The 21,546-nt window shown below is 34.6% G+C and overlaps 1 protein-coding gene across 3 annotated transcripts in view; it reads right to left on the bottom strand.

Annotated features, from left to right (window-relative positions):
- Positions 1–4,199: 4,199 nt before the first annotated feature.
- GAS2L3 (growth arrest specific 2 like 3) overlaps positions 4,200–21,546 on the bottom strand; it is a 32,524-nt gene continuing 15,177 nt past the window's right edge. For all 3 annotated transcript variants that reach the window (XM_028533148.2, XM_036019461.1, XM_036019460.1), the window contains 5 exons: positions 19,477–19,618; positions 14,692–14,755; positions 13,901–14,039; positions 9,995–10,102; positions 4,200–8,272 (listed from right to left, as the gene is read on the bottom strand). In XM_028533148.2, the coding sequence (XP_028388949.1) occupies positions 6,965–8,272; positions 9,995–10,102; positions 13,901–14,039; positions 14,692–14,755; positions 19,477–19,618 (1,761 nt within the window). In that variant the 3' untranslated portion in view covers positions 4,200–6,964. The remainder of the gene's footprint in view (positions 8,273–9,994; positions 10,103–13,900; positions 14,040–14,691; positions 14,756–19,476; positions 19,619–21,546) is intronic.

The raw sequence follows: 21,546 nt of genomic DNA, 5'->3' as shown, positions 1-21,546 counted from the left end.
TATGGACTCCAGATCTGAAGCAATATGAGATAATACAAGCTGTTCTTATCAAGGTACTTTATTCCAAGAGTAAAATAATCCATAAAGAAAGAACTGATCGGGGTTAAAGCCAAAAAGAACATCATACTGTTGGTTTTGTTTTTTTTTTTACCAAACAACGCAACTGCCTTATGACCCACCAATTCTATTTCTGGGAATATATCCAAAGAAACCTGAAACACTGATTCAAATGAATATATTCACCCCTATGTTCACTGCAGGGTTATTTACAATAGCCGTGGTTTGGGAGCAGCCCAAGTGCCCATCAACAGATGAGTGGATAAAACAGTTGTGGTACATTTACACAATGGGATACTACTCGGTCATAAAAAAAGAAGGAAATCTTACCTTTTTGACAGCATGGATGGACCAGGAAAGCATTATGCTCAGTGAATAAGCCAGTCAGACAAATACAAGTACCATATGATTTCTCTTATATATAGAATCTAACGAACAAAAATAAACTAACAAGCAAAATAGAAACAGACTCATAAATACAGAGAACGGAATGACAACTGTCAGAAGGGAGAGGGTATGGGAGCTGGGTAAAAGGTGAAGGAATTAAGCAAAGAAAAAAAACAACCTCAGACATAAACAATAGTATGGTGATTATCAGAGGGAAAACAGATAGGGGGAGGTAGAAGAGGGTAAACGGAGGCTAAATGGTGATGGAAGGAGACTTGGCTTGGGGTGGTGAGCACATAATATAATATACAGATGATGTGTTACAGAATTGTACACATTAAACCTATGTAATTTCATTAACCCCCTCCCACCCAAAAATTGAATTAAAAAAAAAAGCAGAAAGTACAAACTAGTCGGATCCAGGCAATGTCTTATGCTAAATCTGTATGCCCCTCACTGCAATATGTGTAAAAGGTGTTTAATAAATATACACAGGACGATGAAAAAAAACACTTGAATGAAGACTGTATCTCCTGGAGAACAGTGACTGGTCATGTCACTATATCCCTAGAATATAGCTTAGTCTCCGGCACCAAATAGGCACCCAGAAAAGTTGTTTACTAGATGAGCAAATGAATGAATTGGCGTTCCACTGCGTTGTGGTTGAATGGAACCAGTCACAAATGCAGGCGATACAAAGAATATGCTGGGCTGGACCCAGTCCCTAGCTAATCTAAGTCCGTATGTTATGCTCTGAGTATGCTCTCACAACCCTGAACATAAATATTTTAAAGCAAAAACCTGAAAGTAAGTTGGGAACGTTTCTCACATCTGCTCTGTACAACTGCAGCATTCTCTATTGTGTTAATGTAACAAAAGAAATCTTTTCTCTTCAAAGCCACTCCTGTTACCTCCCTCTTCTCTCCTCTCCAAAATAAGGTCATGTTCGCAAGCTTCTTTGAACTCTACCATGACATTTTCTCAAGAAAAATCCTTTTGCAGTGGGTTGATCAACAATATTAACTAGCGGTTCACTTGACACATACTGATGCTTAGTTCCATCAGTAAAAGGCTATTTCCTTTCCTTCTTCATTTCCTCTACAAACATTTACACATTAAATGCAGGTGATGCAGTTGTGAACAAGCAAGACGTGGTGTTCTCATCCTAGGTTTGGTGAAATAGTCGCAGGTGCCCTGCAGTGACAGGAATAAAGTCAGGTGGGAAGAAAGGTCACTGGAGGCACGCAGCCGGGGCTGGAGGGACGGGAAGTTTCCATAGTGAACCAGGTGAAGGAGATGGGGGAAGGAGACGCTCAAGTCAAACAATAGTGCCCCTGCTGCTCGAATGTCCTCTGAAGTCTCCAAATTATTCTCTCTTCTCAAATTGCCCTTTGAGTTTCATTGAATTCAAAGGCTCTACTTTTTAAAAAACTGTAAGGATCCCTGGGACTTCAAATACGGTTCTTGCTGATGCTTAAGGTAAATGGGAACTACTGCAAATTTCTGTTTTAAAGGTATTAACCTTCATTTTATCTCAGTGCTTAGGATGAACATTTAAAATGGTCCGTTTCACTCTTCCAACATGCACCCGTTCGGCCTGTTCTTCCGCAGCTGTTTACCGGGCTTCTGAGCGCCTGGCACTGTGTGATGAATTATTGGAGGAATGTACATGACACAGCTTCTGTCACATTTTCAATGTGAGAGAAATGTATTTATTCCTTTTACAGGAAGCATGAAACCTGTTCACTTTTATTTTTTTAATGGAGGTCCTAGGGCCGCCTATAGTCATATCTTCACCAATATCTATTTTCACTGCACTGCCAGGAAATTGGTCTTAATTTCTAAAATAAGTATTCCGTGCTAGATTTAACTTATTTTTCTCTCGTCGTTTATCCAGCAAATTTTATAGAGCACTGTCCTGAGGATTAAATGCTATACTTCATTATTCCAAGAGTAACACTTTGAATATAGTTAAGTGCTCTATAAAATGTTAAACTGAAAACATAAGAATACACTAATCTCTTAATATATTCAAGCTTAGGATATTATAAATCAAGCGTAATTCAAAAACAAATCAATTTTTTTCTCAGAATACAAGATTGGATGTAACATTCCAGTGGATTTTTTAAAAAAATGCCAAGATGCTATTTTCTTTATCACATCAACCTGAGAAGTAAATCAAGTTTGTGGAAAAGTATATGTAGGTAAAAATAAATTTATCCTTTAAATAAAATTCAGTCAATCCTAGTACTTTTATATTTACTGTCAATTTCTTGAGCATAGTTTCCTCATCTACAATAGTTCATTCATTTATTAACAAATATTTACGGAATGCCTACCACGTGCCAGACATTGGTTTAGGCTTTGGAAACACAGGTGTGAACAAAACAGCTGCAATTCGTTTTTATGGTGCTTATATTCTAATGAAGGTCATAATACTTACTATTACATAGAATTGTTCAGAAGACTTGAGGTTATTGTAATTGTTTTGTGAGTTGCAAAGTGCTATATAAACCCAAGGTTATTGAATGCGATGACTTATTCCTCTTTTTATCTCCATAACTCAGGTTTTAGAAATGGTGACCTTGAGCAGTGTTTCAACACTGCCACATCTGACCACTAGAGGGCCTCAAAAGTCATACCCAACATTTAATCCATTGCATTTACTATAGTCCTTCATTACAATGTGATCATTTGTGAGCACAGTTTAGCAAAAGACATTTGAGAAAGTTAGGCATATTAAATAAAATGCATTATGTGAGAGACTAGCCACAAGGGGTTAATTATAATAGATAACGCATGCCATGTGCCCACAAATTATGGAATAAGTATTGTGCTGTTCTTGGCTGAACAGATAATTAAGAAATATTATATATTGTTTTATCACTGCAGTCTTTCAGAACAAACCATTTGAGCCACCATACATAATCCTTTTAAGATAAATCAACATCTGTATCGTTTTTAATGGCTGCATGGTCTTTTATTTTGTGGTCATACCAATATTAATGATGTGCTAGGATTAACATACTATTAGCTAAATCTCTGCATGTATTATTTCCTCAAGATCAAGTCTTACTGTGCTTTTGTACAAGAACAAAACAGTATGTTTGTAGGATTTACTGGCAAAAGTGCTGTTAATATTTTCCCAATGTTCTCCAGAACTCCATAAAGTGTGTTTTTAAAACTTTACATTCACAAATGGTTAGGAAAATTTAATAAAATTTTGTCTAAGTGATGTTTTTATGTTTTCTTTTTGGAAATATCACAGAAAGTACATATTCAATTAAGTGCATTTTATAATTGCTCTGATCATGAATACAGGAAAAAAATAGTATAGTATTTCACGACTATTCTCACTGTAGTGAGCTTGCATTAATTCAGAATTATAGAAATTGAAAATTCCTATCAGTAGCTTTCTATGAACATAATACTTGTGTGATCAATAGAATTCTGCTTTAATACCTGATAAATTATTTCTCAGAAATCAATAAATATGAGTCTAGCCAAACTGAGACTAATAACTTCTAGCAGATACAGAAACTTGGAGATCAAATTCTGTTTACCTAATGGCAAAACCTGTTAATCTCCTGGTGCAGTGACGTAAATTCCACAAGCATAAGGAGGGTCTCTTAAGTAGCAGTGAAATTAAAACTATTCTCAAATTATAAACGCTTCACATATGCAATTTCTCACATGAACCAAGTGGCTGGAATATATTTGGAATGCACAAAAAAAGCAAACTGAGAACTTGGTGGATATGTTTACATTTTAATATTTGAGAAAATATGAGTCTTATACAAACGATGCTAGCACAAGGAATCACACAAAATTGTATTCGGATAGTCAGTATGTGAACTCAGGAGTAAGAATTCAGCACAACATCATAACAGCTTGTTATGGAAACCTTTTAAAGAAGCAATAGATTTTTTAAATCAGAGATAGAGTGAAGAGGGAAGAGTCATTTATTTCTCAAAATATTTCCTGTATCTGCTAAGAACTGTAAACTCACTGTGAGGAGAAGAGTTAGAAGTAATCTAATTTACTAAGGCATTTTGAAGATATAAGCCTTAGACACCTAATGTAAAAATAATCATAATTTCATGTTCCTCTAAAGATTAATTTGATATATTAGTCATATTAAAAATTTATAGCAAGAAAAACCCCTTTATTCCATTTTTTAAAAAATACACAATATTTCTTTGTCTGGTTACTTTAGTAATTTAAGCTTAATATTAACTTATTAAATATCAAACACAAAAATCTTCATAGTCTTGCACCATGATTAAGAGAAATAAAAACTTTGCGACTTCAACGATATATTTTTTTAAATCGTGAAAATGATTATCGAGACAGTAGTTCTTCTTTAATAGCATTTGAAAATATATTTGAGGAAAGTATCTGTCAGGCATTGTGTATTTCAAAAAAACCTTCATTTTGGAAGGGTAGACCATACATAAATAAAAATTCATTCAACATGAATATAAGTGGAGAAATTTCCTACTGATGAAGAATAAGGCTACTTATAAATTAATGTCCAATTTTTCAAAAAATAACTATTGGAATTTGTGCCAGATATCTATGGGATACTCTATTCCTGATGACTCCCCACACAAAAGTTCACAGATTGTGAAATATACTTGGATTCATAGGTTGGCTATAATATCATTTACTTTGTTTTTAAGTTCTAGAAGTTACTGATACAAAAGTAGTGTTTCTTCTTACAAGGAAATAAACTCCTTCTTAAAGGTAAAATTCTTCCTCTCTGAAACATGCATTAAATATTTCTAATCAGTAAAAATATAAAGTTTCTAGCATTTCTTGAACACTGATTTTATTTTCCAAAGTTGAACATATGATCTCTCTCAACGCCCAGATCAACAGCAGAACTAAACCAAATATTTGGTGAGTGTCTCTTTTAAAAAGAAAAGCATCAGTTATCCCAAAAACTAGCTTGCATATATCTTTGATTTTAACTAGATGCCTCAGACAAAAGATCATTTAGTTTTATACAAAGTTTTCTTGCTTTATGATCTATAGAACATTCGTAGTCAGCTTAAAATGCTTATTCTAATTGCACATTTGTATAAACCATTATTTTGCTTTACAAAACACATTACAGTTTAAAACAGAGAATCACAAACCTCAATATTGAATATAATAACCTGCGATAACTAATAATACTATACAGTTATTAAACACACTCCAAGACTTATGAAAGTAATATTTAATACTTTTTGAAATATCCACAATCTCTTAAAAATCCATTTACAAACACCATCTTAGACTGATGGGTCTATGCAGTCAGACATGATCTGGATATGTCCCTTGAAGAATCTGACTACAGAGCAGAAAATGCTGCATATATACTGTTACTTGCCATTGCAAAACTGAAGGCAGCATGATTTTATAAGAGAAAATGAATGTTGTTGGAAAAAGCTAATTAAAACTGGTATTGTGCCATCTAAAGAAAAATAACCACATGATAGAATTTTTACATAGCACCTTTTAATATAGAGTTCTTATTCTCGGATAAGAATTCTAAGATTCTTTATCATCTTAATTTTAGGATTGTTAAAATATAATTCTGATGTTAAAATATTATATTAATGTAAAAATTCATATCTGCTCCTATAAGAAATTACATTATTAAAGATATTTTAATGCCCTAAAAGCTACTAGGTCGGTTTCCCCTTTCACACTGCACAACACCCATCTAAAGTACAAGCTGTACATTCTTACAAGTCATATGGAAAACCTTGGATTTTACCAAATTTCAGTGGACATTTCACAATACCTCAATTGGCTTTCTTTTTTTTAACCAAAAATATTGATAACAAATTATTACCAAGGGTAATAAGCTAGTTAAAAGTTGAGTTCCCTCTGATTTGGAAAGCTTAAAGAAAAGTAGCAACTTTACCAAACCCAGAATAACACAACCTAATCAGCAGCAGCGACTGGTATTTAACTTAGTATTGTCTGATCAGACAATCCTGATCGGAAAATTAAATTAGGTGCCTTTTGTAAGACAAGTGCCAAACCGTTGTTTTTGTTTGTTTTTTTTTTTTACTAAAATCAGTAACTAATATTAAGAGCACCACTGCTGCTACTAGCAGGTATGTAACATCTCAATATAAATATAAACCTATACTTAATACATATTCAAAATTAAGCAACTATAATTAATTAAAGCTCTAGTAGTGTTATTTGACTTTACATTCCCCTTAAAGGGCAGACACTAACAAAGATTTTATGGACTGAAAACCAGATAAATGTCTATTATTCATAAGAACCGTGTGGTGATTTTACCACTGCCCGACTCCAAAGGGTACATTCCAGTGAATTCAGATACCTAATTCCGATGAGCTCTCTCCTTACCACTCCTACCTCTGTCCCAGCCTCCAACCCCTATCCTATTGTACTCCATGTCTGCACCTGTTCGGACAAACACAAACAGAACCTTTTAACATGTGAAACTAACACATTCACTCTCTTTTCTGTTTTCTTAAAATGACAGTTTCATTTACTTTCTAGGTTTCTTACTTCCAGTCATAACAAAATAATGGTCATCGTCTTCCTTTTTCTTTGCAGTAGCTTTTTTATTTCCAGTAACTGCTTCCTTATCAGATGAGGGTGGTTTCCTGGTTGAAGCTGGGGCTTTGCCACTTTTGGGAGGTCCTCTGGCTGAACACTGGTTCTTTGTGGCAGTCTGTGCTGCCTTTGATACAGTGTGCGTCTTTGTAGAAGACTGAGGGAGGCTCATGATGGACAGTGGGGTGCGACTGGGGGACTTTGAGGAGCTGAATCCTGTCTTCTGGGATGTACTTATATTCTGAGGCTGCTTTTTGACAACTGAAACTATATTCTTATCTCTTGATACCTGTGCTTTTGCAGGAGCAACTGAGGATACAGAAAGTGGCTGGTTTAAGGTCAAGGCTGACTTAAGCTTCGGTGCCGGCACTGCCCCTGCTTGCGGGGCTCTATCAGATGGCTGAGACCGTGTTCCCAGACCCGCGGTTATTGTTTTGGAGCTGGATTTAGTCATTTTTGCAGGGGACTGGTCAGAAGGAGAAGGTGTAGGTAGCTTTGGACACTTTGATGATGAATTTAAATGTACAGCTGAGTGATACACTGCATTATCCCTGAAAGACACATGATTATGTTTCAAATGCTTTGGTGTGGTTTTTCCAGAACACTTATTTGACAAACATGTAGACTCAGGCACATCCCTTGATTTCTGGGCTGGGATAAACTTGGCCTTTGGAGTACTGGGTGATGAGATACATTTTCTTAATGACTCAGATACACCAGGTGTAGTTCTTGATAAGGCTGGTGAAGAAGTGCTTTTACCTCCTGGGTTTAAAGAAGCAAGTGAAGGTGATGCACTGTTTGAAGGAGCCTGTGGTTTCTTTGTTATGCCTTTTAAAGACCTGAGTTTGAGATCAGAAGATACTGCAGGAGAACTTGGCATCTTAGAACGGACGGACACGGAGCTCAGGTCACGTCCCTTCAGGGAAGATACTGGCAGCGTCACACCTGGCAGACGTACCTGCTTTCCTTTGCTCCTTGTAACCCCAACTGGAGTACTTGGTTTTGATTTTTCTTTCTGAATCATGCTAACTGCTGACATTGGATTCATCTCAGGAGGCTGAGGTGTTCTGGCAGGTGAATCAGGTACGCTTTCATTAGAAACTCCTTTTTGAAACGCTAGAATTTTTTGTTCTAGTGTAGCAAACTGTAATATTCGACAGGGGTCATATTTTAGCAAAAATCCTTGAAGAGTATCCCAGCCTCCACCAACACGGACCATGACATGTTTTCCATGAAGCATCTTTCCCCCAAAAGAAAGTAAAAAACAAAGGTGTAAAACTCTAAGTTTCACAGTTACAATTCATTAGCAGTCACAATTTCTGATGTCTTTGCTCTATGAAATTCAGAGTATTTGCCAATAGCTTTATTATAAATTGACAGTCTCTTCTTTGTATTATTGAAATAATAAATTTAATCCAATATGAAATCATGCAAATGACAAAACAATATCCTCCAATTTGTAAGGAATATATTTACACACAACTTACATCCTAAACAATGAAGATTACTAATATACAAAATTGCAAGGGCAATATTATTCAAAAAAGAATTCAGTATTGAATGAATAAAAGAGAGGAGAAATGGAGAATTACAGAAAAAAATGCCACATAAAAATAAATTATTATGAAAGATAAAAATGACTAATACATGTACTTTATGATTTAATAAATTACTTTCATATATATTATATCAATTTGATCATTTAAAAACTTTGATATAGTCCTGGCTGCTGTAGCTCAGTGGATTGAGTGCGGGCTGTGAACCAAAGTGTCGCAGGTTCAATTCCCAGTCAGGGCACATGCCTAGGTTGCAGGCCACGGCCCCCAGCAACCGCACATTGATGTTTCTCTCTCTCTCTCTTTTTCCCTCCCTTCCCCCTCTAAAAATAAATAAATAAAATCTTTTAAAAAAACCTTTGATATAACTTATTGCTGGTTCTTTGCACATGAGAAAATTATGGCTCTGAGAGATTAAGGAAATAGTCTCAAATCACAAAGCTTGGCCTTGCCTCAAACGCACCAGGCCGCGCCAACCCAAATGGTGCTTTTGTGCAGGTAAGGCACATCCTGAGTCTGCCAGTGGACACCGGGCTGGATTTCTGCCCCACCCCATCCATTAGACAGGAAAGCTACACAACTGTATGAGACTGCCCTAAAAATCTGAACTCCAAATTCCATGCTCTGTGCGCTATCACCAGCCAATATTGCCTTCAAAAAGAAGGCAAATTTTAAGAAAGTACACATAATGTTTCTGTGTGATTTGGGTAAGGTGTGGGGAGGTAATGACAATATATGAAACAAAAAAAATAAAGAGGTTGAAATTATATTTTTTAAATACTTTTGTATTATATTCCTAAATTAGAAATAAAACAGCTCTTGTATCAGAAATAGACAGAATGCTGAACAGGTGAAACTCCTCTCCCCTTCTCAGCAAAGGGGATGATCAGTTGCAGGTTGCAGGGACAAGGAAAGGAAATAAGTATGTACATCGGCATTTAGTAAATACACTGATGCTGCATTGATGTAAAAAGGTTTTACACCTAAGACACAATGTATGTATTACTATAAACTGCAGTGCTTCTATTTCTTTTCCTCATTATGACATTTAATGTTATTAGATGTACTGTTTTGTGTTTTTCTTACTACAATGAAACATTATTCCTTTTTAGAAAATTTGAAAACTGGAATAAGTTACCTGAGATATACAAAGATGTTCCCCCTGCTTATATTTGATTTCAAAATAATGTTAGCTATTCTGTAGTTAGTTGTTTGTCGTGTTAAAGGTGTTTACCTAAGTTTGTTACATATTCATGAAAGAACTCTGTATTTTTTCTGTACAGTGAGATTCTTTCATTAATAACACCCATTTTTTAAAAAGTGAAAGGGGAGCAAAAGGATGTAGGTAAAGCAATAAATCTAATTTCAAGACAAGACTGTAAATAGAATATAAATGGCAGACTTACTCTTATGAAGAGTATTTTGTCCCCTAGTCGGTACCGTCCTTCAGATAAGTATTCGATAGAAAATCGATGAGAACAACTACAAGGAGGGTCTTCAGCAATATGTGTAACCTAAGATTAAAACGAAATAACAATTAGCGCTTGTGACAAAAGTATCTTAACACTAAAATGCAAGGTTATTTGATAGCTAGGAAAATCAAACTCAAAGATAAAAATTTAAAGGCAGTGCAACTTTAATTCTCTTCTTCACTTGCTGAAAAATACTGAGACGAGACATTAGCTAATGCATTAAAACTTCATCACTGCTAGCTAAACTAGCGGTGATGGTCTTCAGTTTCTTTCTGTTTCTTTCCTCAGTGCCATCAGGCTGGCAGTGCACTCACTGACCACTGGAGAAATTTCCTGAATGTGTACAACAGTAAAGTCAACTCAAAACACATTCATTAAGCCACATTAATTCATTAAGCTTGAATTATTTTAGGCCCTAGATTAATGTACCTGTGTCAAATCAAAGACAGGGTCAGTCAGCCCTGGCGGGGTGGTTTAATGGGTTGGACCATCGCCCCATACACCAAAAAAGGTTGTGGGTTCGATTCCCGGTCAGGGCACATACCTAGTTTGTGGGTTCCATCCCTGGAGGGGGTGCATGCAGGAAGCAACTGATCTATGTTTCTCTTTCTCTCTCTCTCTTCCCCCAAGTCCTTCTCTCCCTCCCTTCCTCCCTCTCTTTCTAAAACCAATAAACTTATCCTTGGATGAGGATTAAAAAATAAAAATAAAAAAAGATAGGGCCAGTCAGATAAAGTTTATGTTAAAACTCTCATTTGTCTCTTAACACTGAGCTAACTTAATACTGTGAGAGAATATCTAGATTTATTCCAAAGCTAATGTTAAAATACACAGGGACATTTATATCTATTCACCCAAGGTTTGGTGAAATTCTAAAAATTTCAGTTCAAGAGGCATTTTACTAGAAGTGCTCACTTTGTTTCAACAGCCTGCTCAAGAGATGAACATCAGGGAGAAAACCCTACCTCTACACCTCAAGAAGCTTACAGAGTTTTTTATTGCAGCAAATATCTGTAAAATGTAAAAACTAGGATAAATACAAAAAATAAATCCAGGAATTCTATATTTAAAACATGGAAATTAAAATAAACAGCTTAAATAAAAATATCTATTGAGATATGCTTGATTGAAAAAAAGTCATATATCAGCCACCAAGAAAAATATTGTTTTCCTAAAATTTTATTTTTTTAAAAACCATAAATATTTTTCTCAATTACCTGTCACCCAGAGCATCAAAACAAATTCATTTAGTTGAATTTATGCATGATATGTAAAAAAGCCTCTTCAGGTATGCCCAGTTTAGCTGACCACTCATAGAAATTAAGGACCATCTTAATTATCTGCCCAAAATGAATGAACACATGTGGGTTCACCAGGGCCTGACCAGACGGGCCCAGAATTTATCTGCCTACATCCTTTCTTTAATAAAATAACATGATCATAAATAGAACTGAGTTTCATAAGCCACTCAATCAAGTTTATCTAATTCACGGCCTGGATGTATGTGTACATGTGCACACGTATTCATACGTACACATCCATAAAATGCCTAAAAATAAACTAAGCTTGGGCAAGGAACTTACAGTTATTAGAACTGTAATTCTAATAGAACTAGCACATTAGTTAACCAAAGTAATATGAAGAGAGGTATTTATTTCAATCACTACTTTCAATCTATAAAATTTTCATGTTTACGGAATTGCAGTGGTATACTACTTCTTAACAATATTCTAAATAATAAATCAGATAATAATTATTCCTTATTTTAAACATGACCCCAAGTTCTCTGGAGTTCACATATGCACAGGTGGACACTGAATATCTTATAACATAGAGAAATGTGTTCCTTTTTAGCTTTCATAACAAGGGTGCAGACAAGAGAAAGTCACTTATTCTCTTTGTTTGAAATATCCAAGTCTCATTTATATTCAACAGTACAAATTAGCACCAACCCATTATCTAAATAAGGAGGGTGGGCCTAAAAGAAATAAGTACTACAGATAAAAAATGTTCTCTTCTGGTTTTACATACTGCATGCTTGACCTTATAACACTAATGGAAGTAGCTAAAGAAAATGGAAAGTATCTGCAAAGGCACTTCCCTACTATTATTTCCATTCTCCTTATTCTTATCTAGTTTGTCTATATGTACATACTTTACACAAAATAAACATTTTTTATTGCTACACAGCCTTCAAAATTATCACATAAAATGATTACTCTGTTAAGATAACGAATCCTAGCTTGACTAGCCATCGCCCTATTTGAGAGTATTTACATTGCTCCCAATTTTTCACCATTATCCATAACAGTGCAATGAGCACTTGCACTCATGCTTTTTCCTCCCCTTTTCAATTACGATAAAAATGAGAGAGCAAAATTTTTGTGGCTCTTGATATCCATTTGTCAATTTGTTTTGCAAGTTTACCTCATTTGCCATTGCCCATAGCAATCCCTAAGTATAGTGTTACTAGAATTTACCAGTACTAGGTTCCATAACTTCAAAAAATTCTAACAGCGCAAATTATATATCTGATTTCCTTGATCATCAGTAAGTTTCAACACTGTATTTTCTTCTTGTGTGAACAACAGTCCTTGCCCATTTACCTACTGGAAATGTTTTTCTTACCAAAGAGTATATGGCCTTTATATAATAGGGAAATTAACACATCATATTTTCTACTTAATAAAAAATATTTTACAAATGTTTCCTTTTTATTTTATTGTCATTATTTTAGGTTATATGAGATTTAAAATAAGTTTTACTTTTACCTACTGCATCATCATTGCATCACATAGTGATATTCAGAGTCACCATACAAACCAATAATATAATATATGTAAATACATTTTGACCTGATAAAGGTGTTTAGGCTGATATTTTCTTAATCTGTCTTTCCAGCCTATCCAAATGTTTTACTATATACTTTTTACTATTTTTAAACAAAACAAAGTAACACTTTCTACATACTTATTAGTAATGACTTGTTATTTCTTAAATAATTTTACATATTAAGTACTTTCATAAAATACTACGATCCAAAAAAAACCAAGAAATCTAATCAACAGCCTAAGCAGAAAAAAAATATTTGATACTTAGTTCACCTCCAACACTTGTTACACTATAGTAACTATAGAAGATCTACGGCCTAACCAACTGCAATTCTATCAACTGCTGTGTAGTGATAATCAGGGAACATTAAGGAGACTTTCTGGCTGAGACCCAAGTCTGCATCTATCCTGTCAGGGGGGACACACTGGAAAACCCCACCAATCTGCTCTCTCAACTTTTCTGCCACCTATATGCCCCACGTTTCAGTGTACCCTTTACTTAGACACCTTAGTAATCATCCCAGACTTTCTCCCTCCCTATCAGAATTGGTATTCCTGTCAGTTCTACCTTCTAAATATGTCTTCCATTTTTTCCTTTTGCTTTCTTCCCACTACTACTGCTTGAATTCAGATTCTCATCATCTTATGCCTGGATTATTAGCACAAAACCAATATAACTTCTATGTGACCATGAGAGTAATCCTTATAATTTTAAAATCAGATTATAACACTACTATGTTAAAAAAAAAAAAAGAATCAATGAATTCTCATGGCCCACAGTATCCTTCAGAATGGATTGAGCTTTTTTTGCCCCAACATTCCTCAACTCCATTCCTCGCCATACACAAGTAACAAAAAGTCACCTTTATCGTAGTGCCTTGAACTCACCAGGGAGTGAAAGTCAGTACTAGTGTATATTCTGAATAAGAAACATTTTCTTTCGAACATAGCATCACTAGGCAGTCTAGGAGACGAACACATCATGGTCAAAAGTGCAGCAATTACTTACAGCTTCATGCAGCTCCTCATGTTGACAGCAGGATTTCGGGATGCTGATGGAATCTTCAGGCCCAGAAGTATTAAGTAAGGTCTCTTCTAGCTCAATTTCTTTCTCAAGTTTTACTAACACCGGTGGCTCAACCCCATATCTGAAAACCAATTTAGGAGACCTCATCATTCAAGTGGAGTCTTACCTAAGCACTTCCTTGCATATCACGATAGGTTATATTTTATTTTTAAATGAAGTCTGTATGACTCTCTTCTCCCAAGTGTTTCACCGAGATATCTAGAATGCTTTTTAATGTCCCACAGATTGCCAAATATTCAGATTATAAACTTCACATCAGAACATATATTTGGGTTACTGGATGCTCTCCACATTCAACCAAGGATTTTGAAAGGCACCTCACAGACCCGTGTGTGAGTAAAGATGGGGGTGAGCCAGGCAGGGAGGACACGAAGCGTGGCCTTCGTATCAGCTCCTCTTTGTGTCTCGAGGACTTGCCTTGCCTCGACCTGCTAACCAAGACTACATGCTCTATATTCTTCACCTAAAAACTTTAAGTTACCGCTTTTACAGTTTAACATTAAATGAAGGCAAGTTATGTGACCAAGCAGATGTCGGTACATGACTTGGCTCATGCAAACAGAACAGAGTTAGTAAAGATATAGAAAGAAAAATAGAAAAAAAGTTACTTATTTCAATAAAAGCATTTTCTTTTACTTATAGAAAACAGTGTTCTAGTTAAAATAGCTTAAAATATTTATGACACTGAAATTCTGAAATTGTGGAATACATACCTTGACACAATTCGACCAATTTCAAGAAGACAAAGATATACCTGTCTTGGATCTTTGTGCAAAACTGTGAAGGAAAAAAACACATTTTACAGGGTAAAATTAAATAGAAAAATATATTTCTGGCATAAAGAATGATGAAGACATTTCTCATTTGGAAACTTAGAAAAGACATTTTGTTTTCTCCATACATTATTGTCATCCATAAATTTTAAAACAACGGTTAACAAAAAGAGGATGAAGACTTACATGCACCCTTATTTGTATAGCATTTTAATTCTAAAAAAACTAAAGGCTTAAGTAACATTAAATTATTTATAATTTAGATCTCTCAACAGGAGACACTATTTGAAAAAAATATATCACCTCAATTTTATTCCAAAGTACCTTTAGTGTAGAACTATGTGTTAACAGCTTTCTTAAACTCTTTCAAAATAATAGATGAGGTAGCACTCCTAACTCATTCTACGAGGCCAATATTACCCTGACACAAAAACAAACAAACAAACAAAAAAACAACAAAAAAATCACAAGAAAACATAAAGACCTTTATGAATATAGATATAAAAATCCTCAATGCAATACTGGCAAACTGAATCCAGAAGCAAATGAGATTTATCCCAGAATGCAAGGTTGCATCAACATATGAAAATCAATCAATACACACCATATTAATAGAATAAAGGAAAAGAAATACACAATTATCTCAGTAGACAAGGAAGAAACATTTGACAAAATCAGACACTTTCATGATAAAAGACTCAATAAATTAGGAATAGATGGAACTGTATAAATATAAAAACAGACACACATATAAAACCCACAACTATTATCATTCTCAATGGTGAAAGACCAGGGAAAAGACAAAAATGTCCATTTTTACCATTTCTATTCAACACTGTACTGCAGGTTCTAGCCAGGGAATTGAGACAAGACAAATAAATAAAAGGCACCCATATTGAAAAAGAAAGGAAACTATCTCCACTCACTGATTGCAGGGTCCTTAGTATTCAACAAGCCCTAAATAATTCACAAAAAATAACTATTATAGCTAGCAAGCAAGTTCAGCAAAATTGCATGTTATAAGATCAATATATAAAAATCATTGCACTTTAAACACTAGCAATAAATAATCTGAAAATGCAATTAAGAAAACAATGCCATTTACAATAGCTTCAAGGAGAATAAACTACCGAAGAATAAATTTAATGGAGGAAGTGTAAGACTTGTACGCTGAAAACTACAAAACGCTGTTGAATGAAGTTAAAGAAGATATAAATAAATGGAAAGATATCCTGTATTCATGGATTGACAGACATAATGTTGTTAAAATGTCAGTATCCTCCAAACTGACCTACAGGTTAAATACTATATCTATCAATCCCTTTTCTTCCAGAAGTGGACAGGCTAATGACAAAATTCACATGGAATGCTAAGAGACCTGAAATTGCCAAAATAATCTTGAAAAAGAACAAAGTTGAAAGACCCAGATTTACCAATTTCAAAACTTACTACGAAGCTATACTAATCAAAACAGTGTGTTACTGGCATAAAAATAGCTATATAGACCAATGGAATGGAACTGAGCACCCAGAAATCAATCTATATGTTTACGTTCAGCTGATTTTTAACCAAGGGAGCCAAGACAACTCAAGAGGGGAAAAACAGGTTTGCAACAAATGGTGCTAGGCAAGCTGGATATCTACATGCAGAATAATGAATTCAGACCCCTACTTCACACCATATACAAAAATAACTCAAAATGGATCAAAGACCTAAATGTAAGAGCTAAAACTACAAAACTCTTAGAAGGAAACATAGGTGAAGAGCTAAAATTATAAATGTCTTACAAGACATTTAGGCAATGTCTTGGATTAGGCAATGGTTTTTTAGATATGCACCAAAAGCACAAATAATCAAAGAAAAAATAAACTGAATTTCATCAAAATTGAAAACTTATGCAACAAAGGACACTATCAAGAAAATGAAAAGACAACCCAAAGACTGGTATCTACAATAAAGAATTCTTAAGAGTCAACAAGACACAGCAAATGACTCCTAGAAGCGAGCAAAAGATGTGAATAGACATTTCTCCAAGATATACAAATGGCCAATAAACCAATGAAAAGATGCTCAATATCATTACCCATTAGGGAAATGCAAATCAAAACCACAATGAGATACCACTTCACACCCCCTAGGATGTGAGAAGAAGAAGGAAAAGGAGGAGGGGTGGGGGAAGAGGAGAAAGAGGAAGAGGAGGGAGAAGGAAAAGTACAACAGCAACAAAGGCAGAAGAAGAAAAATAACAAGCATTGGAGAAAAGGTTAAGAAATCGGAACCCTTGTGTATGCTAGTGGGAATATAAAAGGGTACAGCCACTGTGAACAATCTGGTGGTCCCTTGAAAAGGTAAACATAGAGTTATCATATGACCCAACAATTCTACCTCCAGGTATGTCTCTGAGAGGATTTAAAACAAATGTTTACCCAAAAACTTGTACATAAATACTCATAGCAACATTATTCCCCATAACCAAAAAGTAGAAACAACCAAAAAGTATTAATAGAAACAACCAAAATGTCCATTAGCTGATAATGAATTTTAAAAATGTGGCCTATCCATATAATGGAATATCATTCAGCCGTAAAAAGAAATGAAATATATACTGTTACAAGCTACAACATAAATAATCATTATGCTAAACAAAGAAGGCAGACACAAAAGGCCACATATTATATGATTCCATGTATATGAAATACCCAGAATACACAAATCCACAGAGAAAAAGTAGAGATTAGTAGTTGCCAGGGGATGAAGGTAAGGAGTACATAACTGGGCCTAACTGCTAATAGGTACGGGTTTTCTTTTGAGACTGATGGAATTAATTAGTGGTGATGGTTGCATGACACAGTGAACATATAAAAAAACCACTGAAGGGTACATTTTTCAATGATGAATTTTATGTTACATGAAGTATAGCTTAATATTTTTAATGCTATAAAAATCTCATATGCTTAAAAATGGTTATAATAGTACATTTTGTTTTGCATATTTTACCACAATTAAAAACCTTTTTTTACATTAAAAAGAAACCCAAATGTTAAGCCTAACAGTTCAAACAGAGATCCTTAAAAAAAAAAACAAAGCAAAACAAAAACCCCTGATGATTAGAACTCATGCTAAATGCACCAATATGGTAGCTGTGGATCATCTAACTTCCTTTCCCTGTCCTTAGAGTTAAAAGCTCTAGGTTAAACTCCTGAAACATAACATAGTAATGGGTTTGTGTGATAAATTGTACGTATACTGACTCCTTGAATGGAAATGACAGTTGTTTTTTGACTTATCAATAACATCTATTATACCCCCAGCAGGAAGCAATAAAAAGGCCTATGTTTGACTTTAAAATTCATACCAAAAGGAATTTATCCTGAAGTTTTTATTAAACTTGTTTCTCTGAACACTTAGACATACCTTTAAATAGAGTATTACCTTTTTAAAATTGGCTTAAGTCCCTAGCACAATGTAAAAAAATGAAGTTTCTAAAGAACTCATCTCTGAGATCTTTAGAAAGTAAAAACATTAGCTCATCAGCTCAATGCCTAGAAATGAACTTGTTATTGGCAGTACTTTATTTAATCCTACACTGACTGTCAGAACAGTTGGAAAATGCCTCCTACTGAGAATGAGAAATATACAACAATCTTATATCCTTTCAGAAATAATAAACTGGAAACTAGAGAAGTCAAAGCATTTCCATTCTCCTTTGATTTCTAGAAGTGGTATATGCCATTAAATCAATCACACTGTCAATAATAATCAACACACCTGGATTCAAGCAGAGCGCAACCTGGAGGTAAAACATCGATCAGCTGCATTGTTTTTTATTCTGCAGTGGATAGGAACCTCAGAGGCATACTGAATGGGAAGCAGTGGGGGCAGCCTGCCCCGAGTGCAGGCAACAAGGGTATGTATGCAATGTCAGTCAAGGACTTTGAAACAGTAATAAAACCAACTAAAAGTCAGTTTGCTTTTTCTTATCACCATGAACCAGCAATTCTACACAATGTGATAAAATACTACTTCTCTCTACCAGGGCAAACTACTACTCCCATGACACACCCTTGGGATACTACTGCTCCCATCAAAACATTATAAATTCTGGGTGTGTGTGTGGTATAATATAGATAAAGAAATAACTATACACACACACACAGCATATATATACACAAAGCATATATATATGCTTTGAGGAAATATATGTTACAGTCTCAAACTTAGATAGCTTCCACTTTAGTCAGTGCACAGAGAGTAGCACGTCAATAATTCTTCAGTAGAGCATGACTTTGTCAAATGAATAGTCAAAAACATTAACCCATTTAGATAATCAAGTTGGCAGCTGCTGCTTACAAGGTGAAGCTAAAATCATGAATGTACATCATTTAGTCTTGTTATTTCTATAATTATCTAGTTAAGTAGAGTAATTCTTGATGAAACCATTACTAATTAGTAAAGCATTCATCTAGAAACTTCCTCCAGCCAACTCATTTAGAAAGTAAAATATTTCTAGGGCATTCTAGATATATAAGATCTTTAACAATAAATGAAAAGCTTAATATATTTGATTTAGAATCAAATTCTCTAATTCTTTGACATATTTTAAAGTATACATTTTTCTAGGAGAATGAGATGTGGCGTTTGAGTCCTTCTTCGGAAAGAAAAATCAGGAACAAGGCATTAAAAAACATTATAATAGACACTGAACACAATGATGACGACACTTACCTAAACCTTCAGATTCAAAGAGATACGTCTCATCAACCCCAATGCACCTACACCAGTGCAGGAAGTTTGCAGTATTGTCTCGGGCAAAGAATGAACCTGAGGCGGCATCTTTCTTACAGGGCACTTTTCTCATTGGAAAATTCTGGAAAAGACAAAAGAATAATTTCAAAAACACATTAAGGGTATTTTCATTAGATACCCATTTTAATATCACTAAACAAATGTCCAGTGCATTGAATGTAAGTAAAAAGTGTATAACTTTAAACAGGTATCTTCAAAATTATTTTACTTTATTTTATTTTGCTCTCCTTTAAGTATATTTCAGAAACAATTTGATTAAAATTAGCAGTAGAATCAAGAATTTCTAACCTTTTTCTTTTTGAAATGATAGAAGAATCATTTAAATTTAAAATAAATTTAATAAAAGTTTAAAAATTACAGTCTAATACTTTCAAAGTACATCTCTATAGTATGTCTCGCCATACATAGTTCACTACAAACACAAAATTACTGCCTTGTAAAAGATTAACAGACACTCCTGTCTGCTTACTTCCTTATCTGCAGATTCATAAATATGGTTGAGTTTCCTGAGGAGACTATCAAATAAGGAAGTAGGAGCCTATTCTTAATTCAAACAGAATCCTAGTTTTTTTGACATCTATTTTTTTTAAACTTTTTTTTTCTTTGTTGTTCAAGTACAGTTGTCTCCATTCCCCACCCCCCCAGCCCCAGCCATCCCCACTTTCCACCCTTGATCCTACCCCTTTTGGTTTAGTCCTTTATAGAAGTTCCTGAAAACCCTCCCACCTCCCCTCTGGTTACTATCAGTTTGTTCTCAATATCTCTGGTTATATTCTAAGCCAACAGTATTTAGATAATACTGCTGAGGTTGGAAGGTCTTTTTGTTTTATTTTACTTTAAATTTTTACTTGATTAAGCAACTCATGTATATAATCTTTTTAAATGCAACAGGCATAGTAAATACAAGTCTCTCTCCTACCTCCACCCCTCAGTTCCTTTATCTCCCTAGAGATAACCACTATTACCAGTTCCTTATATATCCTTTCTGTTACTATTATTTTCCAGAATTAAAATAGCCTTGTGAGTTTTTCTAATGTATACAGAATATATGACCATGCTCCCCCCCCAAAAATCAAACAATACAACCAAATACAAAGGTTGTTAGTATCAACTAAATCCTCTGACCCACATTTTAGCAAGACATATCTAGGCACAAATATGCACGTGGAAGATATCTGTGTACCTACAGAACATTAAACAAACGCACTATTCTGCAATCTGATTTATGTGAGTGTGTGCTTATGCACACTACTTTTTCCCTTTTTATTGAATTTATTGGGGTGACAATGGTTAACAAAATTATACATGTATCCAGAGCACAATTCTATAACACATCATTTGTACACTGTATTGTGTGTTCACCAACGCAACTTGTGTTCATGCACACTTAACAGTAGGTTGTAGGCATCCTTCAGGGTAAAAAAGAACAGATTGAAAGAGTCATTTCTCATAAATGAATGAATAATATTCCTCTGTGTTTAGGTACCATAATTAATATTGAACCAATTTCTCTCTCTTGGTGAGCATTTAAGTTGTTACTAATTTTTTGCACAGTCATTTTTGTGAATTTGCAATTTCCTTACAACAAATTTCTGAAAGCAGAATTACATTATGTATCACAGGAGGTGCTTTATAGTCTTTATTTTATTTTATTTTTCAATTACCATATATATTCAATATTATTTTGTATTAGTTTCAGGTGTAGAGCACCAAGGTTAGACAATCACATACTCTGAAATATCAGTTCCCCGATATTTCCAGTACCCAACTGGCAGCACACACAGTTATTACAATATGACTGACTATATTCCCCATGCTATACTTTACATTCCCATGACTTTTTTGTAATTATCAATTTGTACTTCTTAACTCCTTCACATTTTTATGATGTGATTTTCAATGTGAGATATGTAAGTATAAATAGATCACCCGCTGTTCCCCAGAAAGATGATGCCGCTTATACTTCACCAACAGTATGTCGAGACCCCA

Source organism: Phyllostomus discolor, chromosome 2 (genome assembly GCF_004126475.2).
Source record: "Phyllostomus discolor isolate MPI-MPIP mPhyDis1 chromosome 2, mPhyDis1.pri.v3, whole genome shotgun sequence".
Taxonomy (NCBI): Eukaryota; Metazoa; Chordata; class Mammalia; order Chiroptera; family Phyllostomidae; genus Phyllostomus; species Phyllostomus discolor.
Note: the sequence above shows the minus strand (reverse complement) of the source record. Positions and strands in the feature narration are given on the sequence as shown.